General features: G+C 46.3%; 8 protein-coding genes across 8 annotated transcripts in view; 4 read left to right on the plus strand and 4 right to left on the minus strand.

Annotated features, from left to right (window-relative positions):
* Positions 1–384, plus strand: part of PADG_11701 (26S protease subunit RPT4) — a gene marked incomplete at both ends in the record, with an annotated part of 571 nt that extends 187 nt beyond the window's left edge. Inside the window, 2 exons of the mRNA XM_010761627.1 lie at positions 15–169; positions 264–384. Of these exons, the coding sequence (XP_010759929.1) occupies positions 15–169; positions 264–384 (276 nt within the window). The remainder of the gene's footprint in view (positions 1–14; positions 170–263) is intronic.
* Positions 385–1,981: 1,597 nt separating this feature from the next.
* Positions 1,982–4,208, plus strand: PADG_04061 (uncharacterized protein; the record flags this gene model as incomplete). Its single annotated transcript, XM_010761400.1, has 3 exons — positions 1,982–2,435; positions 2,512–3,162; positions 3,226–4,208. 3 exons carry the CDS (start codon positions 1,982–1,984, stop codon positions 4,206–4,208), a joined length of 2,088 nt encoding a protein of 695 aa, XP_010759702.1.
* A 726-nt stretch (positions 4,209–4,934) lies between these two features.
* Positions 4,935–6,263, minus strand: PADG_04062 (uncharacterized protein; the record flags this gene model as incomplete). Its single annotated transcript, XM_010761401.1, has 1 exon — positions 4,935–6,263. One exon carries the CDS (start codon positions 6,261–6,263, stop codon positions 4,935–4,937), a length of 1,329 nt encoding a protein of 442 aa, XP_010759703.1.
* Positions 6,264–7,713: 1,450 nt separating this feature from the next.
* On the minus strand, positions 7,714–10,713 carry PADG_04063 (uncharacterized protein; the record flags this gene model as incomplete). Its single annotated transcript, XM_010761000.1, has 2 exons — positions 7,714–9,626; positions 9,708–10,713. 2 exons carry the CDS (start codon positions 10,711–10,713, stop codon positions 7,714–7,716), a joined length of 2,919 nt encoding a protein of 972 aa, XP_010759302.1.
* A 3,710-nt stretch (positions 10,714–14,423) lies between these two features.
* Positions 14,424–14,992, plus strand: PADG_04065 (60S ribosomal protein L36; the record flags this gene model as incomplete). The annotated part of the gene is made up of 3 exons (XM_010761001.1): positions 14,424–14,471; positions 14,670–14,852; positions 14,915–14,992. 3 exons carry the CDS (start codon positions 14,424–14,426, stop codon positions 14,990–14,992), a joined length of 309 nt encoding a protein of 102 aa, XP_010759303.1.
* A 999-nt stretch (positions 14,993–15,991) lies between these two features.
* PADG_04066 (uncharacterized protein) lies at positions 15,992–17,646 on the minus strand (the record flags this gene model as incomplete). The annotated part of the gene is made up of 2 exons (XM_010761402.1): positions 15,992–17,447; positions 17,510–17,646. 2 exons carry the CDS (start codon positions 17,644–17,646, stop codon positions 15,992–15,994), a joined length of 1,593 nt encoding a protein of 530 aa, XP_010759704.1.
* A 502-nt stretch (positions 17,647–18,148) lies between these two features.
* Positions 18,149–19,004, plus strand: PADG_04067 (proteasome component PUP3; the record flags this gene model as incomplete). Its single annotated transcript, XM_010761002.1, has 2 exons — positions 18,149–18,769; positions 18,861–19,004. The coding sequence occupies 2 exons, from the start codon at positions 18,149–18,151 to the stop codon at positions 19,002–19,004; spliced, it is 765 nt and encodes a 254-aa protein (XP_010759304.1).
* A 682-nt stretch (positions 19,005–19,686) lies between these two features.
* Positions 19,687–23,187, minus strand: PADG_04068 (uncharacterized protein; the record flags this gene model as incomplete). Its single annotated transcript, XM_010761003.1, has 8 exons — positions 19,687–20,538; positions 20,602–20,714; positions 20,786–21,545; positions 21,600–21,897; positions 21,971–22,320; positions 22,402–22,578; positions 22,699–22,974; positions 23,056–23,187. The coding sequence occupies 8 exons, from the start codon at positions 23,185–23,187 to the stop codon at positions 19,687–19,689; spliced, it is 2,958 nt and encodes a 985-aa protein (XP_010759305.1).
* Between the last annotated feature and the right edge of the window lie 2,724 nt (positions 23,188–25,911).

Raw genomic sequence — 25,911 nt, forward strand, 5'->3', positions numbered from 1 at the left:
GGTTGGATCGCAAGATCGAAATCCCGCTGCCTAATGAGGTGGGGCGGTTGGAGATTTTGAAGATTCATGCTAGTGGAGTGGCGATTGAGGGGGAGATTGACTTTGAGAGTATTGTGAAGATGAGTGATGGGTTGAACGGGGCTGATTTGAGGAATGTGGTCACGGAAGCGTGAGTTTACCTTTTCCCCTTTTTTTATCCCTTACGTATTTGCATGATCTACCAGAATGATCTACCAGAAAAAAGCTAACAGGTAAACTCTCAGCGGTTTGTTCGCCATCAAGGACTACCGGGATACGGTGAACCAGGACGATTTCAACAAGGCTGTGCGCAAGGTCGCTGAGTCGAAGAAGCTGGAGGGTAAATTGGAGTACCAGAAACTGTAATATTCCGTATCCTGCTATGGTTCTTGTTGTGGTTTACGGTTCTGGTACTTTTGCGTCCCGTCCCACCCCACCCCCAGGGGAGCTCGTGTAAAGTCGAACGGGCATGGCTTGGTCTGCATTTGCCCTTGAGAGAGTAGAATCATCAAGCAAATTTGCATCCTTCATCCTTTTTTAAATATCTTACCTCTTAAATGATAATCCCTGGTTGTAGCAAATCCAAGGATTAGTGTACAACAGACCATATGCAAAAACTGATATTGTCATATCCGCGACGTCCCATGATATATGGGGCTCATCAAAATTAAACAGTCTACATCTTCTGCACACACCACACATATGACTACTACATATCTCTATTCACCCTCCCCAGCCTCAATACCAGAGTTAAGGGTAGATTATGGGCCAGGAGAAGGTTAGGATTAGGGATTAGAATTCGAGTTCGTTATAGGTAAGGGTCTCTCAGACATATAAAATCACTACCATCAAGAGCATAAAGGGGATGTGTGCGAGATCAAATTCTTCTTAACCAGATGCATCAGCATCTCACTATATTCACGTAGATAAAAGTCTGATAGAGACATCGTGACTATAAATAATTATTTCGACTCATCGATTCATCCAAGCATATAACCAAGAGTTTTCAAGCATGAAAGGAGACATTTGCACAATAGTCTGCTGGCAAACATGACAAACATCCACCAACAATCAGCGGCAGCAAGCAGCTTAGACTACTTTTGCAAGTGAGATTGAACATTGCTGTGCTTCTTTGTCCTTGTAAACTCTGCATATCTCCCAGCTTCTCGCAATACTAATACAGAACAACCCTCAATTGAGACGTAGGTTGCTTAGAAAGAAGGGGGAGAGCTACTCCCAGCACCCCGCTGGCTTTTAGGCTGCTTTGTGTGCATGAACGGAGAGATCTCCCTACCAAATCTTCGTTTTTCCAACCCAATCCTCCCTCCCAAAACCATGGCTGTGCAATCCGGCCACATTGTCAGCAGTACGGAGTAACCAGATTATCAGCAATCTCTAGTCTGACCAATGACGACACTGGTGGTGGTTTCGTTTTTTCTTTCTTTCTTTTTTTCTTTTTTTTTTTCTTGGTCCAAATAGCGTTATCCCACCTAGCACAAGCTTTTGCCGGACGCGAGATATATCCAAACTTTTGCCTTCCCTGTGGCTGGAGAAAATAAATCACAATTTGGTAAAGTTCAATGCTTGAAGCATATATTTCAATATTCTAAGATGCACGTAAAGGACAAGGAGTGACGAAGCAGAATGACCTAAACCCTTGTGCATAATAGCAAGAAAAGCAGAGCATCTTTTACTGACCATTCATTCATTACAAAACAGCTTTGCGGGGATACACATAACTGCTTCTACGGCTCTACTGTTATTTTTACTTCGGTTTCGACGCGTAAAATAACCGTATAGCTGTTCATTGCAAGCACCATACACCAGACTGACGGGGAACGACGAACACTTATCAGCGACATTTGTCGTCCATGGGACGGCCGGAGCAACCAAAAAGGGCTCCCACTCCTCCGATTGCGTAAACTGGCACAGTCACAAGAACAAAGAGTAAATAACCAAGGAAATGGCCTTCCAACTCCCGCGCAACGTACCCTCCTTCACCTCCTCCCAACGCCAATATGAAGATGGCTACTGGCGCTCCAAAAGAACAAATGCTCGAAACAGCGACTTCTCCTTCAACAGCTTCGTGAACCCGAACAATGACGATCTACCCATGTACAAGGACAAGCCGTACTATGCAGTGGGGCGCTCTAAGAGAAGACGGCGTAGGATTGGCTGGGTTGTCGCTGGGCTGGTTTTTCTGTGCATCGTGTGGATGTTGGTGAGCAACACGGCGCCATCGCAAATGGAGAGAGCGCAGCGTGGGAAACATGGTGGAAACTTGTGGAATTGGGTGCAGGCTGCCATGGGGCGGGAGGCCGGTGAGAAAAACGGGAGTGTTGATTGGGCGGAGAGGAGGGAGAAGGTGCGCGATGCGCTTATAGTCAGTTGGGATGATTATGCGCGTCATGCTTGGGGTATGTTTGCGAGCTGGGTTGATTGAAAGGATTTAAGGCTGACCTGTACCTCTTTTTTTTTTTTTTATAATTGCAGGTCATGATATATATAAACCCGTTAGCAAAAAAGGGGAGAATATGATCTGGGGCAAGGCCGGATTGGGCTGGATAATTGTCGATACTCTGGACACCTTGATGATCATGAACCTCACGTCTCGTGTACAAAATGTTCGAAGGTGGATTCACACTTCTCTCCATTACAACCAGGACCATCCTGTCAACACCTTCGAGACGACCATTCGAATGCTCGGAGGCCTTCTCTCCGCGCATTATCTGTCCACGACCTACCCCAATCTTGCCCCGATTGCGGATGATGACGCAGGAAGTCCCGGGGAGGACTTGTACATTGAAAAAGCAACAGATCTTGCTGATCGCCTGCTTGGTGCTTTTGAATCGCCATCTGGCATACCATATGCAAGTATCAACCTTAATACGAGTGTAGGGGTGAAGTCACATACGGATAACGGTGCGTCCTCGACTGCGGAGGTATCCACCTTGCAGTTGGAATTCAAGTATCTTGCGAAACTTACCGGGGAGACAAATTATTGGGAGAAAGCGGAAAAGGTTATGCAGGTTATTGAAGAGAATGGGATGGAGGATGGTCTTGTTCCTATTTTCATTGAGCCAGAAACAGGGAAATTCATGGGCCAAAATATCCGGCTTGGAAGTCGAGGGGATTCATATTATGGTAGGTTTCATCCACTTGATTACACGTATCTTTTGGCACTCTCATTCTCACATTGGTTTTTAGAATACCTCATCAAACAGTATTTACAAACCTCACATGAAGAGCCAATATACCTCGACATGTGGAATGAAGCGCTCATGGGCATACGGAAACATCTAATTACATACACAAAGCATGCATCTCTAACCGTCTTAGGCGAACGACCAAACGGCCTGAACCATGAATTGGTCCCTAAAATGGATCACCTCGTCTGCTTCATGCCAGGCACCATCGCCCTAGGCGCAACAGGTGGCATCCCGATCTCCCAAGCCCGCAAGTCCCCAGACTGGGGCCGCAGACAGGAGGAAGAAATCCTCCTCGCCAAAGAACTCATGAAAACCTGCTGGGCCACCTACCTCGCAACCGCAACCGGCCTCGCGCCCGAAATCACCTATTTCCAACTTGACAGTCCGTCTCGCATGATGAAAAACGTGTTTCCAGACTTGACAAAATCCTCCGCCATTAAATCCTCCACTGCGGACCAACACATGATCTCCAAACCTCTCTACCCGCTCACGAACGAAAACAGCGAGTGGCGCAAGGACATCATCATCCATCCGCAAGACAAGCACAATCTCCAACGCCCCGAGACCGTCGAGTCACTTTTCTACATGTACCGCATCCTCGAAGACGATACGTACCGGCACTGGGGTTGGCAGATGTTCAAGAACTTCATGAACCACACCTCCATCATCGTAGAGGATGAAGAACCCCTTACCCAAGATTATTATTATAACAAGAGCGTCGGCGCGAAGAAGGCCACGCCACATATTCGGTCGTTCACGTCGCTGGAAAATGTTGATGTAATACCCGCCGTGAAGCGGGATAACATGGAGAGTTTCTGGCTGGCGGAGACGCTGAAGTATTTTTATTTGCTCTTTTCGGAACGGGACTTTTTGCCGTTGGATAGAATGGTGTTTAATACGGAGGCGCATGTGTTCCCAAGGTTTCGGATGGGGAGGTTGTTTAAGACTGGGTGGAAGAGGCAACATGGGAAGGGGAGTTAGTCTTCATAGTGCTGTTTCATACCTCTTGTCTTCTTTTCTGAGTTATTTTATCTCTGTGATTATTTTCTCAATCTGGGACGGGTGTTCTTTTGGACTGCATTTTTCCCTTCTTCCATCCCCGTTCTTTAAATTGGTTGAATACCCACCCGCTTAGCAGAAGATCTGATGTCTATCCTTCCAACAGCTTTCTGAATCCATATCTCTTCCATCTCATCCGTTTCCCTATTGTAACATTCTCAGTTTCATCCCCTGTACTGCATGGTATTATCCTTATAATTCTTCCCCTTATAGAGATCCCCGTTCCATAATGTCGATCCCATCCCTAGACCTTTCCTGCAAACCTAACCATATTTGTGGAGGAATGCCTCGTGTTACTTGGCTAATTTCGGATTTATCTGAACGTTCGCCCAAGGCGCTGGCGATATTGAAAAAAGTTCCATTCTGTGGTTTGATCTATATATGATATGCTGCTATCAGCCAACACCACCAGGTACGAGTTTAAAAGTCCACCATTCTACTCAATCATGCCAACCAATGTCAAAACCCGAAAACAAAGCCGGAAAGTTGGATAATGCTTCTTGAAATGCGAACCAAGAGAGCGCCAGCTCTGCCCAAATGTAGTCCCCCACTAACAGCAGTGGGAAGCCCCAGGAATGCGAAAGTATTTTAAATCCAAAGAAAAGGTATATCCTCACATTCAGTATATCTTAGCCACCAAGAAATGTACTAGTTCACCACTACCTCCCTGGGCCAACCCCTCTTGACAGCCGCGTCAATCAGCTTAGAATACCCCTCAACTGCCTTCTCCAAATCACCCACGGTAATCCCTTCTTCAGCGCCATGAGCCACAAATATTGTTCCCGGTCCATACAAATAGCGCTTAACCTTCACCTCCAACTCCTCATCATGTATCTCCAGCTTTGGGATATCCGTCCCGTAATTCACCGTTGAGATATCGAATCCTTCAACATCAACGTCCAAGTCGATAGGAGGGTATGGCATGCTATCGGGGAAGTTGACGGTGATATTTGTGCTTCCACCCGAGACATCGTGGACCGCCCTCCTGATAATTTCTTCTGCCTCCTCCGGAGTGCCAGCTGCAAGGCGCACAGCAATGCTAGCCGATGCAGTTTCTGGCACGACGTTGTCTGCTGCGCCTCCTTTTATGGTGCCGATATTCACCGTTGTACGGCCGTATTTCTCGCTAGAGGGAAGTCCCCCGGTTTCCACGGGAATATCACCCAATTCATCCATGCGGGCGAGAATGGGGAGGATTTCTGAGATAGCGCTGCGGCCGAGCCAGGGGTAGCCAGAATGCGCCGCAACGCCCTTTGCCTCGATAGTAACACGCAGATTGCCCTTGTGGCCATCGACCAGCGTGAGATCTGTCGGTTCGCCAAAAATGAGCGTGTGGAAGAAGGGCGGGTTGGTGTTGAGCTCGGAGTTTGAGAAATGGACCATGCCACTCCCGCCAACTTCTTCACTGACGACAAACAAGAGACCCAGGGGGATGTCCTTGTTCGATTTCAGGTGCTTAAGAGCCGCGATGATCTGCGCGGCAACACTGGCCTTTGCATCCACGGTGCCGCGGCCCATGATGCGGACTTTCGCGCGGTCGAAGTCACCATCCGGTGCATGAAGGCTGTATTTAATGTGTGGGGGCACTGTGTCGATATGGCTAGTCAAGATGATCTTGGGTCGCGGACAGCCTTTCGGGTATGCCCAGATGTTGAAACGCTCAGCGGTGCTATTAGTTCCCCTATCAGCAGGGACGATCTGTTTCTCAACGGTGAAGCCACGATCCCTCAGATATTTGAGCAGCACTTCACCAACAGCACCTTCACGGTTGGAGACTGATTCGATTTCGCAGATCGTGCGATGCAGAGAGAGTAATGGTGAGTCTGAAACTAGCTTGTTCAGGTTTTCCCTTTGAGTCTTCTGGTCTATGGGTTGTCTGATCACGCTGCCTACAAGGGCATACTGGTGTATATAGCCGGCCGTTACAGGCGGGACAGCCTGCACAGATAGCAAAGCGACTAGGTATTGCAGTTTCATGTTGGAGGTGTGTGCAGACTTGATGCGATGGACGTTGTTGCAACTCTGAGCTCAGCCTGTGGGAATTTTTAGATTCATGCAAGTTCCCAACCGTAACTTGACGTCAATAATTGAGCGGGTTAGTTAGTTACTTCAACATGACTTATAAACCCGCAAGTTTAATTCAAGAGCTGAATGATCTCTGCCGCAGATGTGGCGCAACGGAAACGAGTTTTGGAAAAGCAGAGGACAGAAACAATCAGCCGTCTTGATGACCTCCTCTTCTTGTCTAATTATTGAGCAGGCGCTGTTGATTGGATGCATGAGAGAAAACACCAACAATTTTTTGAGATCAATTGGCTGGTTCAAGGTGAGGGGAACCCTCTTACGGAGATAGGAGGGGGGATGTCACTAGGTTTGGAACAATGAATTTACGATTGTGAAGCGGGAGTTGGTTATTTGATAATAAGAGCAAAATGACCACAACAAATATAATAACTATTTCGTTAATTAAATAGTGATGCTTCATTAGAATAGCCCAACGCCCGTTGGTTACTTTATCTGCAATGCATCGACAGGTTGAAAGAGCTTTTCTAAGTGGTACAACCAGCTCTCAAAATCCAAATATAGAGAAAAAAAATAATTCTAAATCCACAAAAATGGGTCCGAGTATTATACACACATTGGTGTTATATTATACGAGCACCAGTACCGTAGGAATCGGAAGTGAGGAAACCCAACACTGCAATTATCCAGACAGATGCTAAACGGCTACCGTAACTAAAAAATAAAATAAAAATAAGAAACAAATAAATCTGAAACGTGGGAGGTAGATGAAGAATACAGGTGGGAGTGATGATCTCAAAGGAGAATGTTGCAGAAGACTAAGGCAAATTAAAGATAAAATAATGAAGCGTTGCATTGGGATAACTACCACCTCCAGCCAGAGAGAGTTCTTCAGGATGGTAATAAAGGACGGAGAACATCTCGCGCAAGAGTTCGAGAAGGATGCAAAGCAAAACAATCAGTAGAGGGAGGGATTAACATCCTCTAGTGAGATCCATGGATCGTTCAAAGATTTCCCTAATCTATATATGTATTTCAGCTCTCCCACCGTGGACCTCTTAATGTCTTGTACTCATAAAAAATAATGCGGGACTTCCTCTCTTGGGCTTTCTAAATAAAACAGGCTAAGAAAAAAAAAATAATGAAATAAAGAAAACATTTTAACAAAATAATCTGATTGCCTTTAAAAGGTACTTCTCACAACGCCTCCCAGTATATGGCGGGAAAACTCCCCAAAAACCAAACCATAATATTTCCAAACGAGAGATGACCAGGTATCAAAGTAATAAGAAGCCAAAAAGAAAAGAAGAAAAAAGAAAATTAAAAAAAAATCTAAAAAAAAGGGATAGAGAAAGAAAGAAAGAAAGAAAGAAAGAAAGAAAGAAAGAAAGAAAGAAAATTCATTTCACATTTCCCACGACTGGCGATGACCGCAGAACTCCACAATCAGCCTCTCCAAATCGGATAATTTGTATGGTTTCGTCATGTAACCTTCCATGCCTACCATCGTAGCCCTGCTCAATGCTTCGTCCGTCACGTCAGCGCTTACTGCCAAAACAGTTGGGATGGGTGGAAGCAGGATGTTCGGCTTCTGCTTCTTTAGTCGAACGCGATAGTTTTCGACCATATCTAGTATTTTCTCGGTTGCTTGGTAGCCATCCATGCCTGGCATCCAGAGATCCATGAGGATGACATCGACGAATTTCGGTCTTGTGGGAATTTGATTGTTGGGTTCATGAAGCAAAGAAATTTCGCAATTTTCTATGAGAGAGGTCGTGGTATCTGTGCTCCTTTCAGAGAAACTTCGACTGGAGGGGCTTTGAGGCTGTGTTGGACCGGAGGGGATGTCATTCAATAGGATATCGCCCATAATGCGAACTGCTTCTCTACCATCAAACGCCTCGTAGACATCATTGTATCCTAATTTAGAGAGCATGTTGACGAGAATTCGTCGATTTATTTTGTTATCTTCTGCCACGAGGAAGGTGAGGGGTTGTTTGTCGGCCAGCTGTCGGTCAAAACTGTTCCAGGAGAGAAGACTAGAGTTCCTGGACGACATTGGTAGACGACTGGGGCTACCCAGCCAACCCCCTTTCGTAGCGCCACTGTTCGCTGTTGAGGGGAATGGACGGTTTGGGGAGATATGCAAATGAGAAGTTTCTGGGCTATTTCTGACCGTTTTCAATTCTTCCGTTGCAGTGTTGATGCCTGGGGATACATTGGAATTCCGTTGAGGAGGCGAAGGCTCGGCGTGCGGTGTCCCTGGTCGACTGAGACAGTCGTTGGGGTTTATGGGTAGCCGGATTTCAAATTCAGATCCACGGTCCGGTTCCCTAGTAGATGAACGAAGACATCTCAAATCACCACCAAGCTTTCTGCACAGGCCCTTTGCAACCAACAAGCCAAGTCCTAGGCCTTCCCTGCTCCTCGTTGTAGAGTCGTCCTCACGAGCAAACGGCCGGAAAAGGTTTGGAAGGAAAGCCTCAGGAATACCGGTCCCAGTGTCACTGATCTTGATCAAAACACACCTACCCGAAGTGTTCAACTTCGTATGAAGTGTGATTTCTCCAGATTCTGTAAACTTGAGAGCATTAATGAAGACGCAAGACACCAGCTTGGTAAAGTCCCTTTCATCAACGTATAAAATGTCCGGCACTGACGGGTCGACAGACCATTGGATGATTTTCGTTGAAGCTCGCCCATCCGAAGACTTTGATTTAATCTCAATATTTTGACCGAACATAGTCGGTTCAACTAGAGCAGAATCCGGGCGGCCACCGACGTGAAGCGATTCGTTAATTAAGGGTTGGAGAATCTCACGGATTCTGGTGCATTGTAGTGTCATTGGAGGGAAAACCCTCTGCCTAAGAGATACGCTGGAGGATGAGAACTGTCCGGATATCGAAGGACGCCGTGCATTTATCAGAGCTTCTTTGACTTCGCTGTCTTCCTCAACCCGTGGGTCAGCTTGAACAATCTTGCCACTCTCTTCAACCACAGTCTTGACACCTGCACTGCGGGGTGAGAGCTCTCGTCGAGGTAGCTCTAGAGAAGGCAGTTCTGATGATTTAGATGTAAATGGGGAGGTATAACTCCAATTGACAGTACTGCTCCTTCTCCGTTTGTAAGGATTTACGGCAATATTGCTCCCTTCAATGAGAATGTTTGGGCGAGAATCGTATGCCCCACTGAAAGACCGAAAGGGGTCGGGAGAGTAATCCTTCTCGGAACCATTTTCGGGGGTTTCAGGCACTTGCATATTCAGATCATAAGCGTGCACGATATTATCTGCGGCCTCCACTGCTCTCCGAACGCTATCTGTAGGTTTCCAAGCACTATTTAGCAACAAAAATCCAGGCCGGAATGGCACCAGCAAAAGACTAAAAATTTGAAACTAACCTTGAATGGCCTCGATGTTGTCTTTGAGCTCCTGAAATACTGGGTTTAAAAGTGGGTCGAAATGTTTCTCCATTGATTCCTGCACGTTGGCATGCATGACATCCAGCATTCCAACAACACCTTGCATTGGTGTCCTCAGCTCGTGGGATAAGCTTCGCGCATATGGTTTGAAATAGTGTATGCCAGAGTGTGCGCCGGCAGCAGAATGATAGGCAGAAGCTCTACTCCCTCTCCCTCGTCGATGCTGTTCATCCTTAACCTGGACAGACACTGCTTTCTTATAGCTCTGCTCGTTTAGGAGGCGGTGCTGTACTAAATCTTCCATGGAATGTAGGATCATCTCAAGATATGCCCAGGATACATCGCATTTCTCACGACCGTCAACCGTCCACATCAACCCAAAGTGAGCGAAACATTTTCCGTCGGAGAACAATGGTACCGCTAAGTAGGCATCCATAGGGAATGGAAACATGTTCGGGTCACTTTCCATGTGCAGAGCTAAATTTTCCGGAATGAGATAGACCTTATCATGCTTCATGAAGTCGCAGGGTATAGCTCGAGAAAAATATTTGTAGTTTCTGTGCATGGCTGTAATTGATTGGCCGTCGTTGTAATACAGACAGACACCTAAATAGGGGAACTCGGGGGGTTCTGAGGTTGACATTACCGTATCGTAGCCACCCTGAGTCTGAGCATGCTCAGGATTTGACTGGGCTACGAAAGAGCATTGGGCATTGCAAATGCCCGCTATTCCCTCCATCAAACATTTCCAAAAGGCTTCAGTCTCGGAATCTCTCAACTCTTCCTTCAATTTCAACAAACGCTCAATCGCATTGCTCTGTCCAACTTCATAGTGTCTCGTCATGCCACTCATAAATTCTGGTGCTCCAGCGGAAGCTATTAACCCGGGGTATAGCCCTGGAACACAAAGGGTCTGGCGATTGAGAAATGATAAGGCCGAAGCCATAATATGGTTGGAGCATCCAGCTCCAAAAGTAGCCGACATGGTCCTACGGACTTTGCCCGTTCACCCAAACCTGGCAGCAATCGTGTTCTCGTAGGACGGACGGAGACTTGGCCGGGTGTTGTTTTTGAGATGTCGAGAGCTCAAAATGACACGATATTCCCAGACCCGAGGACAGCATTCCTGAGCAACTGCAAAATGCCCTCAGCATGCTCGTCGGCGCAGGGAGAGGCCCATCCGGATATGGACCACTATCAACCCAGGTATATCAGGTAGCTGCGATAATTGTGTCGTGGTATAAGGCTTCTAGATGAAAGCTGGCTCTGGATATAGCCGAACTACCGATTTCCTCTTGAGAACATAGCAAAGTTAGACGATTATAATAATACTACGGGATGGATAGGTGAGGGGGACAATTCTTCTCGCCAGAGAACTTTGGAAATAGCTGTTTGAAGGGAGTGAGAGCCAGTGCCTTTTCCTCCTCTTTTTCTTTCTTTTCTTTCTATTCTTTTATTTTCCTTTTTCCTTTTTTCTTTCTTTCTTTCTTTCTTTCTTTTTTTTTTTTTTTGCGCTGAAAACCCGAGACGGTAAAGAATTTGCAGGAAGAATGATCATAAGCACAGGGAAACAGGGAAATAAGCATGATGGGGGATATATATCAAAGGTGCTGGTGTCTTAATATTGTTAGTTGTATGGGGAAGCGGAAGGCCCAGAGAGTGGCATGCATGTTAAAGGAAAAAGGGGATCATCCACCAATAACAAGCGGCTCACCTTCACAGTACCTAGTTGCAGTTAATAGTTAGTTAATCACGACTGCTATTGGGATGAGCAACAGTGGAAAAGGGACAGAAGAAAAAAGAGGCTCTGGCAAGCTGGTAGTTTGCTGCAATCCACGGCCTGTTTCAAGGATTATGCATCTCCCTGCGCAACGGCGAGAAGCAAGGAGGATCGTCTCTTCACCCGGCAATGCTCACCAAACAATGCTAAGAAATCACAAGTGCGGTCTCTCGAAATCTAGGCCGGGGCATTACTGTCCGGCTGGCTCCGGCTGTCAACGACATCAGGTTCTGGGAAACCTTACGCGTACTGCGGCAGCCCAAGATTGGATCTATTATTATATCTTTTCACCCCAAGGCTCCGCCGCCAATATGACACGACCAGATAAGTTATGACATTTGACTAATACAATATAATAAGTTAACTGCTGTTCGAGAATGGAGGGATGATCCCTTTATCATTTTTTATCGTATCGGCGAAGACATCCCGAAGCAAAGGAACCCTACATCTGATGCCCGGGCAACATCCTTTTCATTCCCCCGCAAATACGCAAGGCGTTGCTCTTATTGGCTCTCCCTGACAGACTTTGCCCTCCGCAAGTGTGCCCTTTTAGCAACAGTTTTGGGCCAGCCAGAATTTTTCTATTGGTTACAGCAGCTAGGACCGGATGAGCTTTGGGCAGAGAGTGCCAGACCCTCATTACCTTGTGGCTTGGGTCGCGATCGTCACGGATGACGAGAGAAAGGGGAGAAAAACTCAAATAAAATTAAATTTGGTCTGGTCCCTTTCCAATGTGCGGACCAGTTCAGTTTCCCTGTGGGTCACAACCGTCATCCATCAATTCATGAAGGGTCCTGAAGAAAAAGCAAAACCTCACATTCTCGGAACTAAATAAAAATGAGATCATCCCTCTGGATTGATCATTTATGCATGCATATAATGTCTGGCCTTTCATTGCCAAAGGCGTTAGCAGGTAACAAGAGCTCTTCCGCATCTGGGACCAATAGCTTTCATTCCTAGAACGAAGAGAAGCATCGGTGAAAGTGTCCACAAACTCACCGAATTGTGGGAGAAACCAGAAATTTTAGAGAGGTAATAATAAGCCGGCTGGTTGGCATGGACTATGAGGGAGCCGGCCCCAAAGAAAGAGGGTTGCAATTACGGAGTAGTGACTCTGAGTAGTTAATTAGTTAGTTAATTCGCCTGAACAAAAATTAAATTAAATAACAATACCAAGTAAGAAATATACATGTATTAGTTATAGTTTATGCCCTTCCTTCAATGGGCAATCCTGAATTGTACGATTCTCTTCTCTAACACCTACTGTATCTCTATGTGGCTCACTTCTTTGAGTGCAGCTCAGCTAATTCTACACGTCTTGTACAAAGCTTCATTTGCTGTCTGTAACACCTTCAGCATCGCAATTTCAATTACGACGTCCTCCTGTCCTAGTCGTTCTTCCAAAACCGAATCCCCGCCTTCGCGGTATCGTTTCTAGTTCCTCATTGGGGGTTTCAAACTCTGGAATAGAGTCGTTTAAACTTGTACTGTTAGTTACCATTTTCACCAAGTTCTAGAAGCATATACAATACCCAACGCTCTGTTAGTCAAATCAAAGGATTTCAATCTCGCCCGCACTAGGAGTTCCGGGAAAGCGTCTATTTGATACCATGAGTCTTCAATTGCCTCATGTTCATGTTGGACCGTGGTTGGTGACCGAGTGACGAACTAGGCCACACCGCTCGAGATAGATTTCGGAGAACAAGCCACTGGTTATTGAGACATTGTGATGGATAACCGCGTCAAGTTGTTCATATAACCCAGATTACCGAATTGATTTACTGAGCCACGGAATTACCGTCGATCCTTTAGGATGCGTTGTCCCGGCATATCCGATACACCATATTTGTATTGCCGCTCAGCCCGGTGGACTTTTAATCCTGGTCCGCTTTACTATGGCCCGCGCTGTTGGGAGTGACAAGATTACCCCCGCTCTCGTCGTATGGGTCTATGCTCCATGTCATTTCCTATCGGATGGGGAATCAACGTAGATCGCGGGTGGTAAATCACGGTTCTGACATCCAGTTGGATTTTTTAAGCAAGAAATTTAATAGCTCCATCGTAGATAAAATCGGGGAACAGCTCAGAGGATGGCCAGAAGTACATAATGTCAAATAGATTAGATCTCAAAAGCGACAAGCATTGTAGAACTGATCATTTGATCATTTGATCATTTGATTCCAAACAGAGAAAATTCACACAAGTTCTCCAGGTAGATATTCTCTGAACAATATCCTGGCAACAATCTGAGTCTGACACGGGTCAACAAATAGAGACTGAGGCTGTTCCTGATCATCATGAAACAAGATAAGGTAAGACAGGACGAGTACAGTAGTAAAAAATCAACAGAACCACTGAAATTCTATGAATTATCAAAGATATCTGGTCCTTTCCAACATTTTTCTGTTGCTTGTGTAAACTTTGCCGCATTCGAAACTCAAGATATGTATTGGGGGATATGCAAGCAGGCGTAGAGTTGCTAATAAAATATATGGGAGTTGACATTCGAAAAATCCATTTGAATTGAGGATGGGAGCAGAAGTTACAGAGGTTCATCTCTAGCCAAATCTAGCTTGTATTTCAGCATCCCAACATCCGGACGGCCATGTTGTAGTCTAGAAGCGGATCGAGGAAGAGTCCCATATCTGACAATGGCCACAGCAACAAGCAGAAGGTAACTAGATGTTGTTACAAGTCTGGGTGGCTGACTGTACCTTGCCTTTTTAGGCAATGGAAGGGCTAAAGCCCTAAACCCTAAACCCTCGTTTCTCGCTACGCACTTGAGCCTCATCCAACCGAAACTTTCAATGGCTGGAACTTAGACATTTCAACCTCTTCCGAACGACGACAACGACATCGACGAACGACAGTCTTCCGCACCACCCATCACCAACACCCCGTCGTCAACGATCGAGATGGCGAAGGAACGCTCCGGTATCATCCTCGGCTTGAACAAAGGCCATGTACGTTCAAATCTGCCCGTTTCCGTTTTGCTTGTTCCCTCCTTCGTTGGCAATCTCATGTTGCTTGAATGTTGCTGGACCGGTCTCGAATGGAAATTACAATATATCCATGGTCAAAACAACGCGAACAGCAAACCGACGACAGAGCATGGTATCATGAATATGAGGAACTAATATCCATTTTTGCTGTCTGCTTAGAAAACCACTGCCAACACTACCAAGCCCCGAATCTCGCGGACAAAGGGCCATCTTTCCCGTCGCACTAAGTTCGTCCGTGATATCATTAAGGAAGTCGCCGGTCTTGCCCCATATGAGCGCCGTGTCGTTGAACTGTTGAGAAACGCCCAAGACAAGCGAGCACGGAAACTCGCGAAGAAGCGGGTGAGTGGTTTTATACACATCTATTTTCCTTGTTTAATTGGTGATTGCCTTGTTGGTTCAAGAGTTGGATCGGTTTGTGGATTGATGAGATGGACGAGGGGAAGATTATTCGGAAAGAGGAACGCAAAGACTCCGCTTGACCTTCGTGGATAATACGATCGAAATCCGACCAGCCGCGTCGTTAGATTTATCTTTCGAAATTTGTGACTCCACTACTAGACTCTAGTCTTGAAAGGGGCATTTTTCATATTCGAACGTGGAGCCGTAGCGAAACGATAGAACAATCCAGAAGGAAAATAGGCAGGGTCGAAACAAGCAAGGGAGAATAGGAACATGATCGACCGCAGGAAAATACATACACGGGCGTGCACATTCCATGAAATGGCTCAGTTTGCTAACTAATATCTCTCTCCGCCATATAGCTCGGGACCTTCGGTCGCGCCAAGAGAAAGGTGGACGAGATGCAAGAAGTTATCGCCGAGGCCAAGAGAGCCGGCCACTAAATATTCCTCTTGTCGTTTGGGGTAGAGAGAAGACTTGTTACCGTTGTTGCTTGCTTTGAATTGAGGGTATGGTGTCATGGCTGCCATCAAAGCATCTTTTATTTTCTTGTTTATTTAACGGAAATGAAATCTTTTACAAAAAAATACCATACATATTCATCCTTCTCTGTCACTCGGTGCTTGGGTTGATTTCCCCATCATTACTGTTTATCTCCCCTGTCTATCCCACAAAGAAGAAGGCGAGGTTTAGGATGGAGGATTTATATGGGGATCACGACTGCCAATTAAACGGGATAAATAAGCGGCCGGAAATTGAAGGATAGTTGGCACGGGACGATAAAAAATTATATCTACATTACTTCCCATTTCTCCCTTCGGACTTCTGGCGCTTCCTAACTACGAAACGGCCCAGATTAATCTGCATTTAATAGCTTCAGATAGTCCTAGATCAGAATGCAGTTGTATATGGAGAGCACGTACCACCAAAGGAGTACCATATACCAAAACTAAAACATTCATTCAGAACTACCTCAGATTAAGTAACTTAGATGGCTCCATTTCATAATAATCGTATCCCGTTTAACAACTCTTAGCAAGAACCGCTCATCAAGCCAAAGCCAAAAACACAACCCATCTCTACTTTTTCCCCGGCAACTTCAACCACTTCGGTACACCACCCCCTTTCTTCCCCTCAGACCGTCCCTGATGGCCATCGCCATCTCTACCATCACCCAGCCTGCGCAACGACGACTTGTCCTCCTTCCCCTCATCAACAGCGACAGCAGCAAGCTCCTCAACCTTGATCTGGCTAGCAACCTGCCTAAGTTCTGGTCGAAGAATCTGCGTCGACGCCCTCCTAGCATTCAGAGATGCATCACTTGTCCATGAGAAATTAACCAGCACACGACCATCCATGCGTAGATCACGGATGAGTCGCTTCTCAGCAACGTCGGGGATTACAGTCTGATGCTTCGTTACGTTCATGTTTGGCGCGTGCTGCTGCGTGCCAGATCCAGATCCAGTGCCGGTGCTGCTGGTGGCGAAGAATGACAGCGTGAATTTCTCGCCAGCCAGAGGGTTGTCCAGACAGCTTCGGATGAAGGCGTATAGGCTCTGTGCTGTGTCTTCCCTGGTGAACTTGGAGACGACCTGGCTTTGGTCTGGAAAGCGGATTTTCACTTCGATGTCAGCGATTCTGGACAACTTGGCTTCTTGGGCGGATGCTTGGGCGGCCAGTTCGGCATCAGTGGCTAGGCGGTTGGGGCGGGTGGTGCGGTTGAGATGGTGTTGGTGGGCTTTGGCTTGGTCTATTGTTGGTACGTAGTCATGTTCATTGAAAGGGGTTTGTGCTGATTGGGGAACTGTATTTATGGGTGGTGCGTAAACAGTGGTAGGTCTGGATGAGACGATGGTCGTTGGTGAAGAAGGCTGGACAGGGGTTTCTGGAATAGGTTGCTCTTCTGGTGTGGATGTTTGCCCACTAGTACTGTTTGCATTATTGGACGGGGTTGATATGGGCATAGATTCGGTTGGCTCTTCTGAGGCTGACGAAACTGGGGTCTCAGGATTAGAGCTCTTAGCAGCAACAGCTCCTCCTTTTACCTCTTCATCGATAGATTTGAAATACCCCTCAATCTCCACCATTGCTTCTTCAAGGGGCTGATCAGTCGTCCGGAAGTTTAATCTAAGTAGTGCGCTTCCACTACTAAATCCCAACTGCCCAAGGGTTTTCTGAAGATCCCTAAATGATGACAATTCTCTTCCCACAATTTGGATAACAGGAGATTGATAGAACAGCCTTCCCGCACCATTATTGGTTGATGGCACTCCTCTGGCAGTCAGGTTTCTTGCTATCCCGTCTCCCGCCACACCAGCCTCGAATTTCCGCATAATATGCCATAGCGTAGTATTACTTGGGAATTTATCGGTTAAACGACCATTTGGAGCACCCTGGGCCTCGGATTCAGGAAGCTGTAGAGCTACGGAGACGACTGAGGGAGAGCGCGAGAGCTGTACAAGTTCAAGCTTGGCGCCGGAGCTTAGTCCTGATAGCCGTATGGATAGTGAAAGATCTACGTGCTTTTTCTGGTGTCTTCGGAATGGTATAGTTAGTAATCTGTAGAAAGCATATAAAGCGCCACGGGCAACACCTACTTGAGTCCGTACTGGCGAGCGTCGAGCCCAAGCTTAGAGCATGCTTCTGAAAGGACCTCAGTGAGATGTCTTGTGGGAGTAACCTTGACGGTGGCCCTCCGAGCAGTGGAATCTATTACCACAACGTGTGAAGCCATGGTGATAAAGGGGATGGATAGGCCGTAAGATGGCGGGGCAACCCAGCTCTGGAGTCATGCGGAGGTCCCAGAACCTCAGAATGCCATGAGCATTACTATAACTATATGCTGCTAGAAGTGTTCCATATAGAAGAATAGTCACAGCAACGTGTATGCAGTCAGCTAGACGGTGCAAGTATTTATGTATCCTCCTGTCCGACCTTTATATATAATCGTTCTATGGAGTGCTCCGCAGATGTGATGGTGACCGTTGATAACAGGCGCAGGCAGACGCAACAAACGCATTGCTTACCACATCGGGTGGTCCGAGCTCAACGCATTTGTCCATGGAACCGCTTCTTACCCATACGTTAACTCCTCTACCTAATACCCAATATCACATCCACCACCGCCAATCCTGTTTTATCCTTCCCCACAACAGGTTGCCGACATCTGTGCTGCTATAGACGTCCCAGATACCCAGCGTGTTATTTTAGAAACTGTTTTTTTGACTCCCGCACTAATGGTAAGCTGCTCCAGACCACTTACAAAAATAGACAGCTTCTCGTTAACTCCGCTGCCTACAGAGCTCTATCTTCGACATAAGTATGCCCTTGTTTACCCTCCCAATACTCCCAATGATCCAGCTGGCATCCCTCTAACCCTTCCCCCTCTTCTCGAATCAACAGATGGCGGTGCCTGCGTCGCCATGGTCGGCAAAGACTGCGTCGCCATAGCCTGTGACTTGCGATTAGGTCTCCAAGCCCTCACTGTCTCCAACAACTTCCCCAAGATCTTCAACTACGCCCCCTCGACGTATCTAGGCCTAACCGGCCTGGCTACGGATGTCTCCACCGTCTCAGACGTCCTCCGCTTCAAAGTCAACATGTACCGCCTGCGCGAGGAACGACAGATCTCCCCCCAGACACTGGCTAACCTCGTCAGCTCGAGTTTGTATGAGAAACGTTTTGGGCCTTACTTTGTCAGTCCTGTGTTGGCGGGCATAAATAATACGACTGGGGAGCCGTTCATATGCGGTTTTGATAGTATCGGGTGCATTGATTTTGCGAAAGACTTTATTGTTAGCGGTACTGCAAGTGAACAACTGTTTGGTACTTGCGAGGGATTGTGGGAGCCGGATCTTGTATGTCTAATCCGTTTCGCTTCTGAAGGGGCTTGTGTAACTCTATGTATATATACTGCAGAGTGTGTTTGTTACTAACCAGCCGGAACAGGGACCGGAGGACCTCTTTGAGACCATCTCGCAAGCCCTATTGAACGCGGTTGATAGAGATGCTCTTTCAGGATGGGGAGCGCATGTTTACATCATAGAGAAGGACAAAGTCACAAAACGATTGCTCAAGGGCCGACAAGACTAATGAGTTCGGGACTTTGTGTCCGATGTGGATGGGATGGGGAACAGAGCAAAAATAGATGACGGCGTAGGTGGAGGGCTAGAGCCTACGAACCTGCGTGTCGTTTTATGAGCTTTGATATTTTGATAAATGGGAGTCTTGGTCATGATTTTTACGTCTCTTTTATTTATTCTTGATTTGTGCTCTGGTAGACTTTATCGAGAGAAAATTCAACGTCAAATCAATCATTGGGATAGGTTAGAGCGAGGAGCTCCGTTTTGCCCCTTGGTATGATGGCGTATAACCCAACCGTAATGCCTTGTAATGCTTAATTGAATAATATACGTCTGTCGGATATGTGCTGGGAGAATGGGGTTGTGTATTCTCATGCTCCCCTCAATCAAAGTCAGATGTGGATTTATACCTCTCCTCATTCCCATCAGCTAGTTTAAGTGAGTATTTTGAACTCCATCCAATTCCATTTCCCCAATCATGTTAATTAGGCATATATCTGATCCCTACAAATCATCACACAAATCAAATACAAATCAAATACAAATCCCATCTCAGTACAATCCAAATACCAAGAATAGAGCAAAATAAAAGCAGCATAATTTCCTTTTATTTCCTTTTATTTATTTATTTATTTATTTATTTTCATTTAATGGAGTTCAAAGTTCCCACTCTAGACGAAGATGCAGCATGATCAACTCAAATGCCCGCACATAACCAAAACCCCATCAAGAGCTTCATCCCAACTCTCCATCAACGACCCACAAAACAACTCCAGCGATGCCGTATCCATTAACTCCTCAATTTCTCTCCTAACCACTCCAACCTCCTTTCCACCCTGGCCACCCTGGCCACCCAAACTAAACGTCTTCTCGCAATCATATCCACCTGTAACCCATTCTACTAACTCCCCCAACATCCCCGACTCGGCAATCTGCATCTTCAAAAAGCGAGTGTTATTCTGAATAATTTCCACGATTTGTCTGACAAGATTTGTAAGGGACTCGAGTTTCTCTGTTGTGGGAACGAGTTTCGCCAATGCGGCAGGAAGTTTTGCCTTTGATGTCGAGATGTAGGTGATGAAGAGGGTGACAGCTTTTAAGGTTTCGAGGAGGGAGATGGTGTTGTGTAAATAGAGCCAGGAAGGGGCGCTGGAGTTTAGGGAGAGTGTGATGGTGGTGGGGAGGATCGCGGTTGATGGGGTTAGGGTTGTGGACTTTTGGGTTAGGAAGTCTTCGAGAGTCGTGAAATGCGTGGTTATCGAGGTTCCGGGTGTGGAGGATTGTTTAAAAGTCGTGTCTGTGGTAAGTGTTGCGAGGACTTTCAGCAGGGTGAGATGGATGTTTGCATTTTCGATTTCGGCGGGCGTTAATTCGGTTAATGGAAGGGGGAAGTCGAGGTCAAAGTCGAGGTCGAGATAGTGGGATAAGTCGACATTGGATGACGGAGACGATGGTGGGGCAGATGATGTCTTTTTCATTGACAGGTTGCTGTTGAGGAAACTGAATAGTGTGTCGGTGATAGTCATGACTTTGACGGTATGAGACTACTATTTGTTAGCTGTCTACTATTATCCTCTCAAATCAGGAATGTGGATTGAACCACTTACGCCTGGCCTGGGCCCGAGACGAACACGCTCCTCAAAACTAGATTTACCCGGGAGTTCGCAGTTCATGAAGCCATCGAAGTTTCGGTTGTCAACGATTGGGTCTGTATTAGAGACTAAGAGTAAAACATCGCGCGTTAGTTAAGGAGAAACAATGTGAGATAAAGTGTACGAAATATTGACATACCAATATGATCATATTGTCCCACTGAGTCACCGCCAACCAGCCGCTGAATCCTCCGCGTTTCCAACGCCCACATTCTTCGACAGATACTATTCTTCAGGTCATTCTGCAGCTTTATACTTCCAGATACATTGAAGTAGCTTCCATGCTCCAGGCCAATGTTTCGTGAAAGAGCCGTCGCAGTCTCTGAGTTTCGATAAAATATCAAAGCCTGTCTCATGGAAGCCTGTGGATCGTAGTCCTTTTTCTCCAACCCTTCATATGGGGGAGGAGCGTGGGGGTGTGTTGAGGCCAGGCGAGTAAAGAGGTTATGTGCGACTGTTTCGTATTGCATTTGCTTGACGGATAATTTATGGAAAGTCTTCAGAGCTAATGATCCTGCACCAAGGAGGAGGTAGATTCGAACTAGGAGCAGAAGAGCCTCATAATTATGGGGTGACTTAAGAAGCAGGTTCTCGATGAGCCCGGCAGCTTGGGTCAGCACGGCATGGGGGGCGGCATTGGGATTGGTCCCAAAGGCTGGTTCGTGAAGCCGAATTAGTCCCATAACAGCTAAAATACACAGGTCATCGCTGGGTTGGCTCTCGATAGTAGATGGAGAGGTGTCGTTAGGTCTTTCAGTGCTCCGGTAAATGCGGAGGCAACGAGAGACAAAATCTTCCGCCCTTTGTGCTGATACCTTGTCACCACCGAATGACAGCTTGAAACAGTATTCAAACTTGAGTGCATTAATAGCTGCAACGCCCTTGAAAGGGTCGGTAACCTATATGAACGGGTCAACATCTTTAAACCAAGGCGGGTATACATTTTTCCTAACCTGTTTCTTATCATCCGCATCTTGTCCTGCGACTACGGCTTGGGAAACATGAGCTTGAAATTCGTCCTGCATCGAGAGGTCCAGTTTAATTAAATATTTGCGCAAGTCATGGAAACAATAGAGTTTGTTACTATTGCGGTCGAAATATTTTTTGCATGCTGAGAGAAGGTCTCCCATAGAAAACTCCTGGGTCGCAATTCGTTGCTCAACCAAGTCAAGACCGGCCAACTGAGCATTCCGTGACTTTGGTCGCCTCTCGATGTAATCCTCAATGAAAATCTGGGTTTCTCGTGCTGTCCTGGAAAAATGGAAGAGAAAAAGGTTATCAGCCTGCAGTAGACAACAAAACCTCATTCAACGTCATTACCTACTCCTTTTTCCCTGACTTCTCAGTTGACTTAAGGAGAAGGCTCCAAACTAGCCAATCATCCTTTTCTTGAGCAGCCGCTGCTGCCGAACCATTTGCTAGTTCGTTTGGAAGACTAAGTAACTCCCGTGTAAACGACAACGCTTCATCCCATAGCCCAGCATTCTCAAGACTTGCGATTTTCGCGCTGACAAATGACCAATCGTTCTGAGCAATGCGTGATTCGACGCCCAAATTCTGGCTATTGAGTAAATGCACAATTTCCTCGTAGCTCTCTTGTGTGTTGAAGATCTTGATTAATAGGAAGAGCTCTTCGGAGGTTTGTATTGCTCTAGGCGGGCTCAGTAACTCTTTCTATACATCAGGGGAAAAATTTTAATGAGCTTCGAGGGTCTATAGAGAGCGAAGGACATGACGGTAAGTAGTTATCCATACCGGATCACTAGGTACGTTGGCCGCAGCTTTCGATATCATGCGGTAGGCAAGTGTGCCGAAGAGCTTACGATCTGTTTCCGAATTCGCTGGGTCTATGCTGATTAGGTAGCACATGAAAATGGCCCAGAAATAGAACTTGCGGTCCTTCGGAAAGTTATTTTGAAGGCTCATAGCTGCCTAGGGGCGGCAAATGTCAGCAGTTGCCCTCGAAATCGACTGTAAAAAGGATGCATCCCAGAGCCGTGGAGTGTATAAATCCAATACTAAAATGAATTAAGGAATTTTGTGTCTCCGGACCTTCTGTGCAGCTTTCCAGTCGCCTACTTCTGTTGCCAGTGTGAACCATCTCAATTGGATATCGAGTGCTTGGGGTCTGGCCTTTGCCGCTTTCTGCCATATCTCGAGCGCAGATTCCGCATGCTCATCAATGCTCTTTAGAGTAGTATATAGCATATTCAATGCATCTATGTCGGAAACTGGGGGTTCAATGTGGCATAGCTGGAGCGTCTCGGAAATGCCGCGTTGGCGATGGATGTCGTCAGCATGGCTGAAGAGGATATGTGCTTTCCATGCCTATGTACATCCACAGGACATTAATGACAGATGCACGTCTAATTTTTATAAATATTTCAACTCTGCCAACTCCGAACTAACCCTCAGGAAATGAGAATCCTCGCCCCTCTTGAGCCGCTTCTCACAGAGTTGCAGGGCCTGCTTGAGATTCTGACCATCGATGGCATCCTGGATCTGTTTGTTCCGACGCTCGAAAACGGCGGTAGCTGACATGGTAACACCGGCCAGGCAGGGTTGCTTTATGAGTGTGTAGGGAGCTTTGCTGTTGAGGATTGCGGGGTGCCGTTTTAAAGACAAGCACTATTTTATGTATCGCTCCGGCGCAATTCTGCGGGAAGGTACAAAGTAGGCGCCAATTACCCGCCTTGTCCGCTTAATTAGCTCCATTACTTACCAAGGTTGCTAGCCGCGCGTGTCAATTTTTCATTTGAAGACAACAACCTTAAAAAGAAGTTTTACGACAGTTCTCTTTGTGGATTTCCAGCTAAACCTTCCAATAGTGCTAAACAACGATTGATATCTCTTTTTGTTACCTATCTGGGACCTCTTATATCTCTGTTTTCCACTGCCTACCGGGCCACTAGGAAACCCCCTGTTTAGCAACATCTAACGTAAACCGCCACACAACGCACGCCGCCACACAACGCACGCCCCAAAAAGCCGATTTTTGAACCCAACCTTCCACCTTCAATCATCTACAACATGCCAACCAAAGAAGCTGTAGAGCTCGCAGTGGCTGAATTCCTTTCGCAAGAGGCTGGCAATTATACTACTGTTGCAAAAAAATACGGAATTCATCGAACTACGCTTATGCGACGCGTTACGGGCAAATCAGTGTCTCGAGAAACTGCCGACTCCCTATATAGACAGAAACTTACGAACTCTCAAGAGGAAGAGCTTATTCGATATATAAATCGTCTTACGGACCGTGGCTTTCCTCCTACACCTCGAATTCTTCAAAATCTAGTTGAAGAAATCCTTCAGGAGCCGATTGGCGAGCATTGGATCTCTAGATTTTGTCAACGCCACAAGGATCGCATCAAAAGCCTATATTTACGAGCAATTGATCAAAAACGCAAGAGAGCTGATAATTCTGAGTATTTTCAGCACTTTTTCCAGCTTGTATTTGATTGATTTTTATTTACATTGCCTGCAATTTAATGAGGGGTTGCTAATGCTTGAGCATCTTAGCTAGACGAAAAGGTCAAAAAATTCAACATTCGACCATCTAATACGTGGAATCTTGATGAGAAGGGCTTTCTTATGGGCGTCATGCAAATCAGCAAGCGAATAGTCTCTGTACAGCAGCTTAAGAGCGGGAGCTTGCTAGGCACGATTCAGGATGGGAGTAGAGAATTCATCTCTTTGCTAGCCGCCATATCAGCCAGTGGAAGGTCAACGCCGCCAGGTCTTATATATCAGTCAGACTCCGGGGATTTGCAAGATACGTGGCTAGAAGATTTTGATTCTAAAGAGCATGAGGTCTTTTTTGCTGCCTCCCCGAACGGCTGGAGCAGTGATCAATATGGATTACATTGGCTGCAACGGGTCTTTAATCCTCATACAAAGGCTAGGAATGGAGCCTGGCGCCTGCTCATCCTTGACGGCCATTCTTCTCATGTCAATATGAAATTCATCAACTATGCTGATCAAAATCGTATTATCCTTGCTGTACTGCCACCTCATTCAACTCATCGCTTGCAGCCTTTGGATGTTGGTATTTTTGGACCTTTATCAAAGGCATACTCTCAGCAGGTGGATTTATTCTTACGCTCAGCAATGGGAGGTGTATCCATTAAAAAACGCAACTTCTTTTTATTATTCCACAACGCCTGGAAGCAAGCTGTCACGAAGTCAAATATAGAGTCTGGATTTGCTGCTACTGGCATTTATCCTCTCTCACCAGATCGGGTGCTTAGCAAGCTTGCTAGACCAAGCACTCCAGTCACAGCAGAGCCAGTCACACCCACTACCATACGAGGACTGCGACGGGCAGTTAAGAAGTTAAATCAACGGCGAAGAATCTCTACTGGGTTCCGAAAAATCGTTCATGCTAGTGAAAGACTAGTTTTTGAAAAAGAGATTTTGCAGCATGAAAATAAGCTTCTATACGAAGCTTTACGAAAGGAGAAGAAGCGCCGCCAACGTGGAAAGCCTCTAGGTCTTGTGGATAAAGAGAATTCGCGTGCTGCTCAATTCTTTTCACCTTCTAGGATTGCAGCAGCACATCAGCAGCTTGAGACTGACAAGGCTGCTAAGATTAGTGAGGCTGCTGAAAAAGCAGCAGACAAGCTTCAACAGGATATATTATGTCAAGAGAAAGCAATTGTAAAAGCTGCAAAGCAAGCTGCAACTCAAGCTCTTAGGCTGGCTAATGCTCAGAAGTGAGAGAGACAAAAAGCTGAGATTGCTACTCGCGTGGCTGCTTGTAAACTAGCTGCTGAGTGAAAGAAGACTGATAAGGAAGCTGCTCAGCAAGCTACTAGAGAGTTAAAGCTTTCTAGAGATCAAAATCTCGTTGCCGCCACCAGATCAGCCAGGTCAGCCAAATCCCCTACAAAGACCGTACGAAGCCAGGGGCCTGGTGAAAAATCTAACCAGGCCAACCCTATACAACCTTCCCAATCCGGTAATCAGTCAATTACACGCCTATCAGCAAGCTCCCTACGACCTACTTCTTCTAGCAGTTCCTCCACGTCGCCGTCAATTCCTTCTTCGCCCACCCCGCAATTATCACGTTGTGGCCGCATTATTCGACTTCCATCTAGATTTTTGGATTAACTATACATTTTTATATGATCTATTCCTTCTACTAGATATATATTTTTAATTTAAATTAAATAAATTCATGGGTGGTTGAGAAATTGGTGGAATTCCTTGGGTGGTTGCTTGCTTGTAGAGGCGTGCGTTGTGTGGCGGCGTGCGTTGTGTGGCGGT

This window comes from Paracoccidioides brasiliensis (assembly GCF_000150735.1).
Source record: "Paracoccidioides brasiliensis Pb18 unplaced genomic scaffold supercont2.4, whole genome shotgun sequence".
In the NCBI taxonomy this organism is placed as follows: Eukaryota; Fungi; Ascomycota; class Eurotiomycetes; order Onygenales; family Ajellomycetaceae; genus Paracoccidioides; species Paracoccidioides brasiliensis.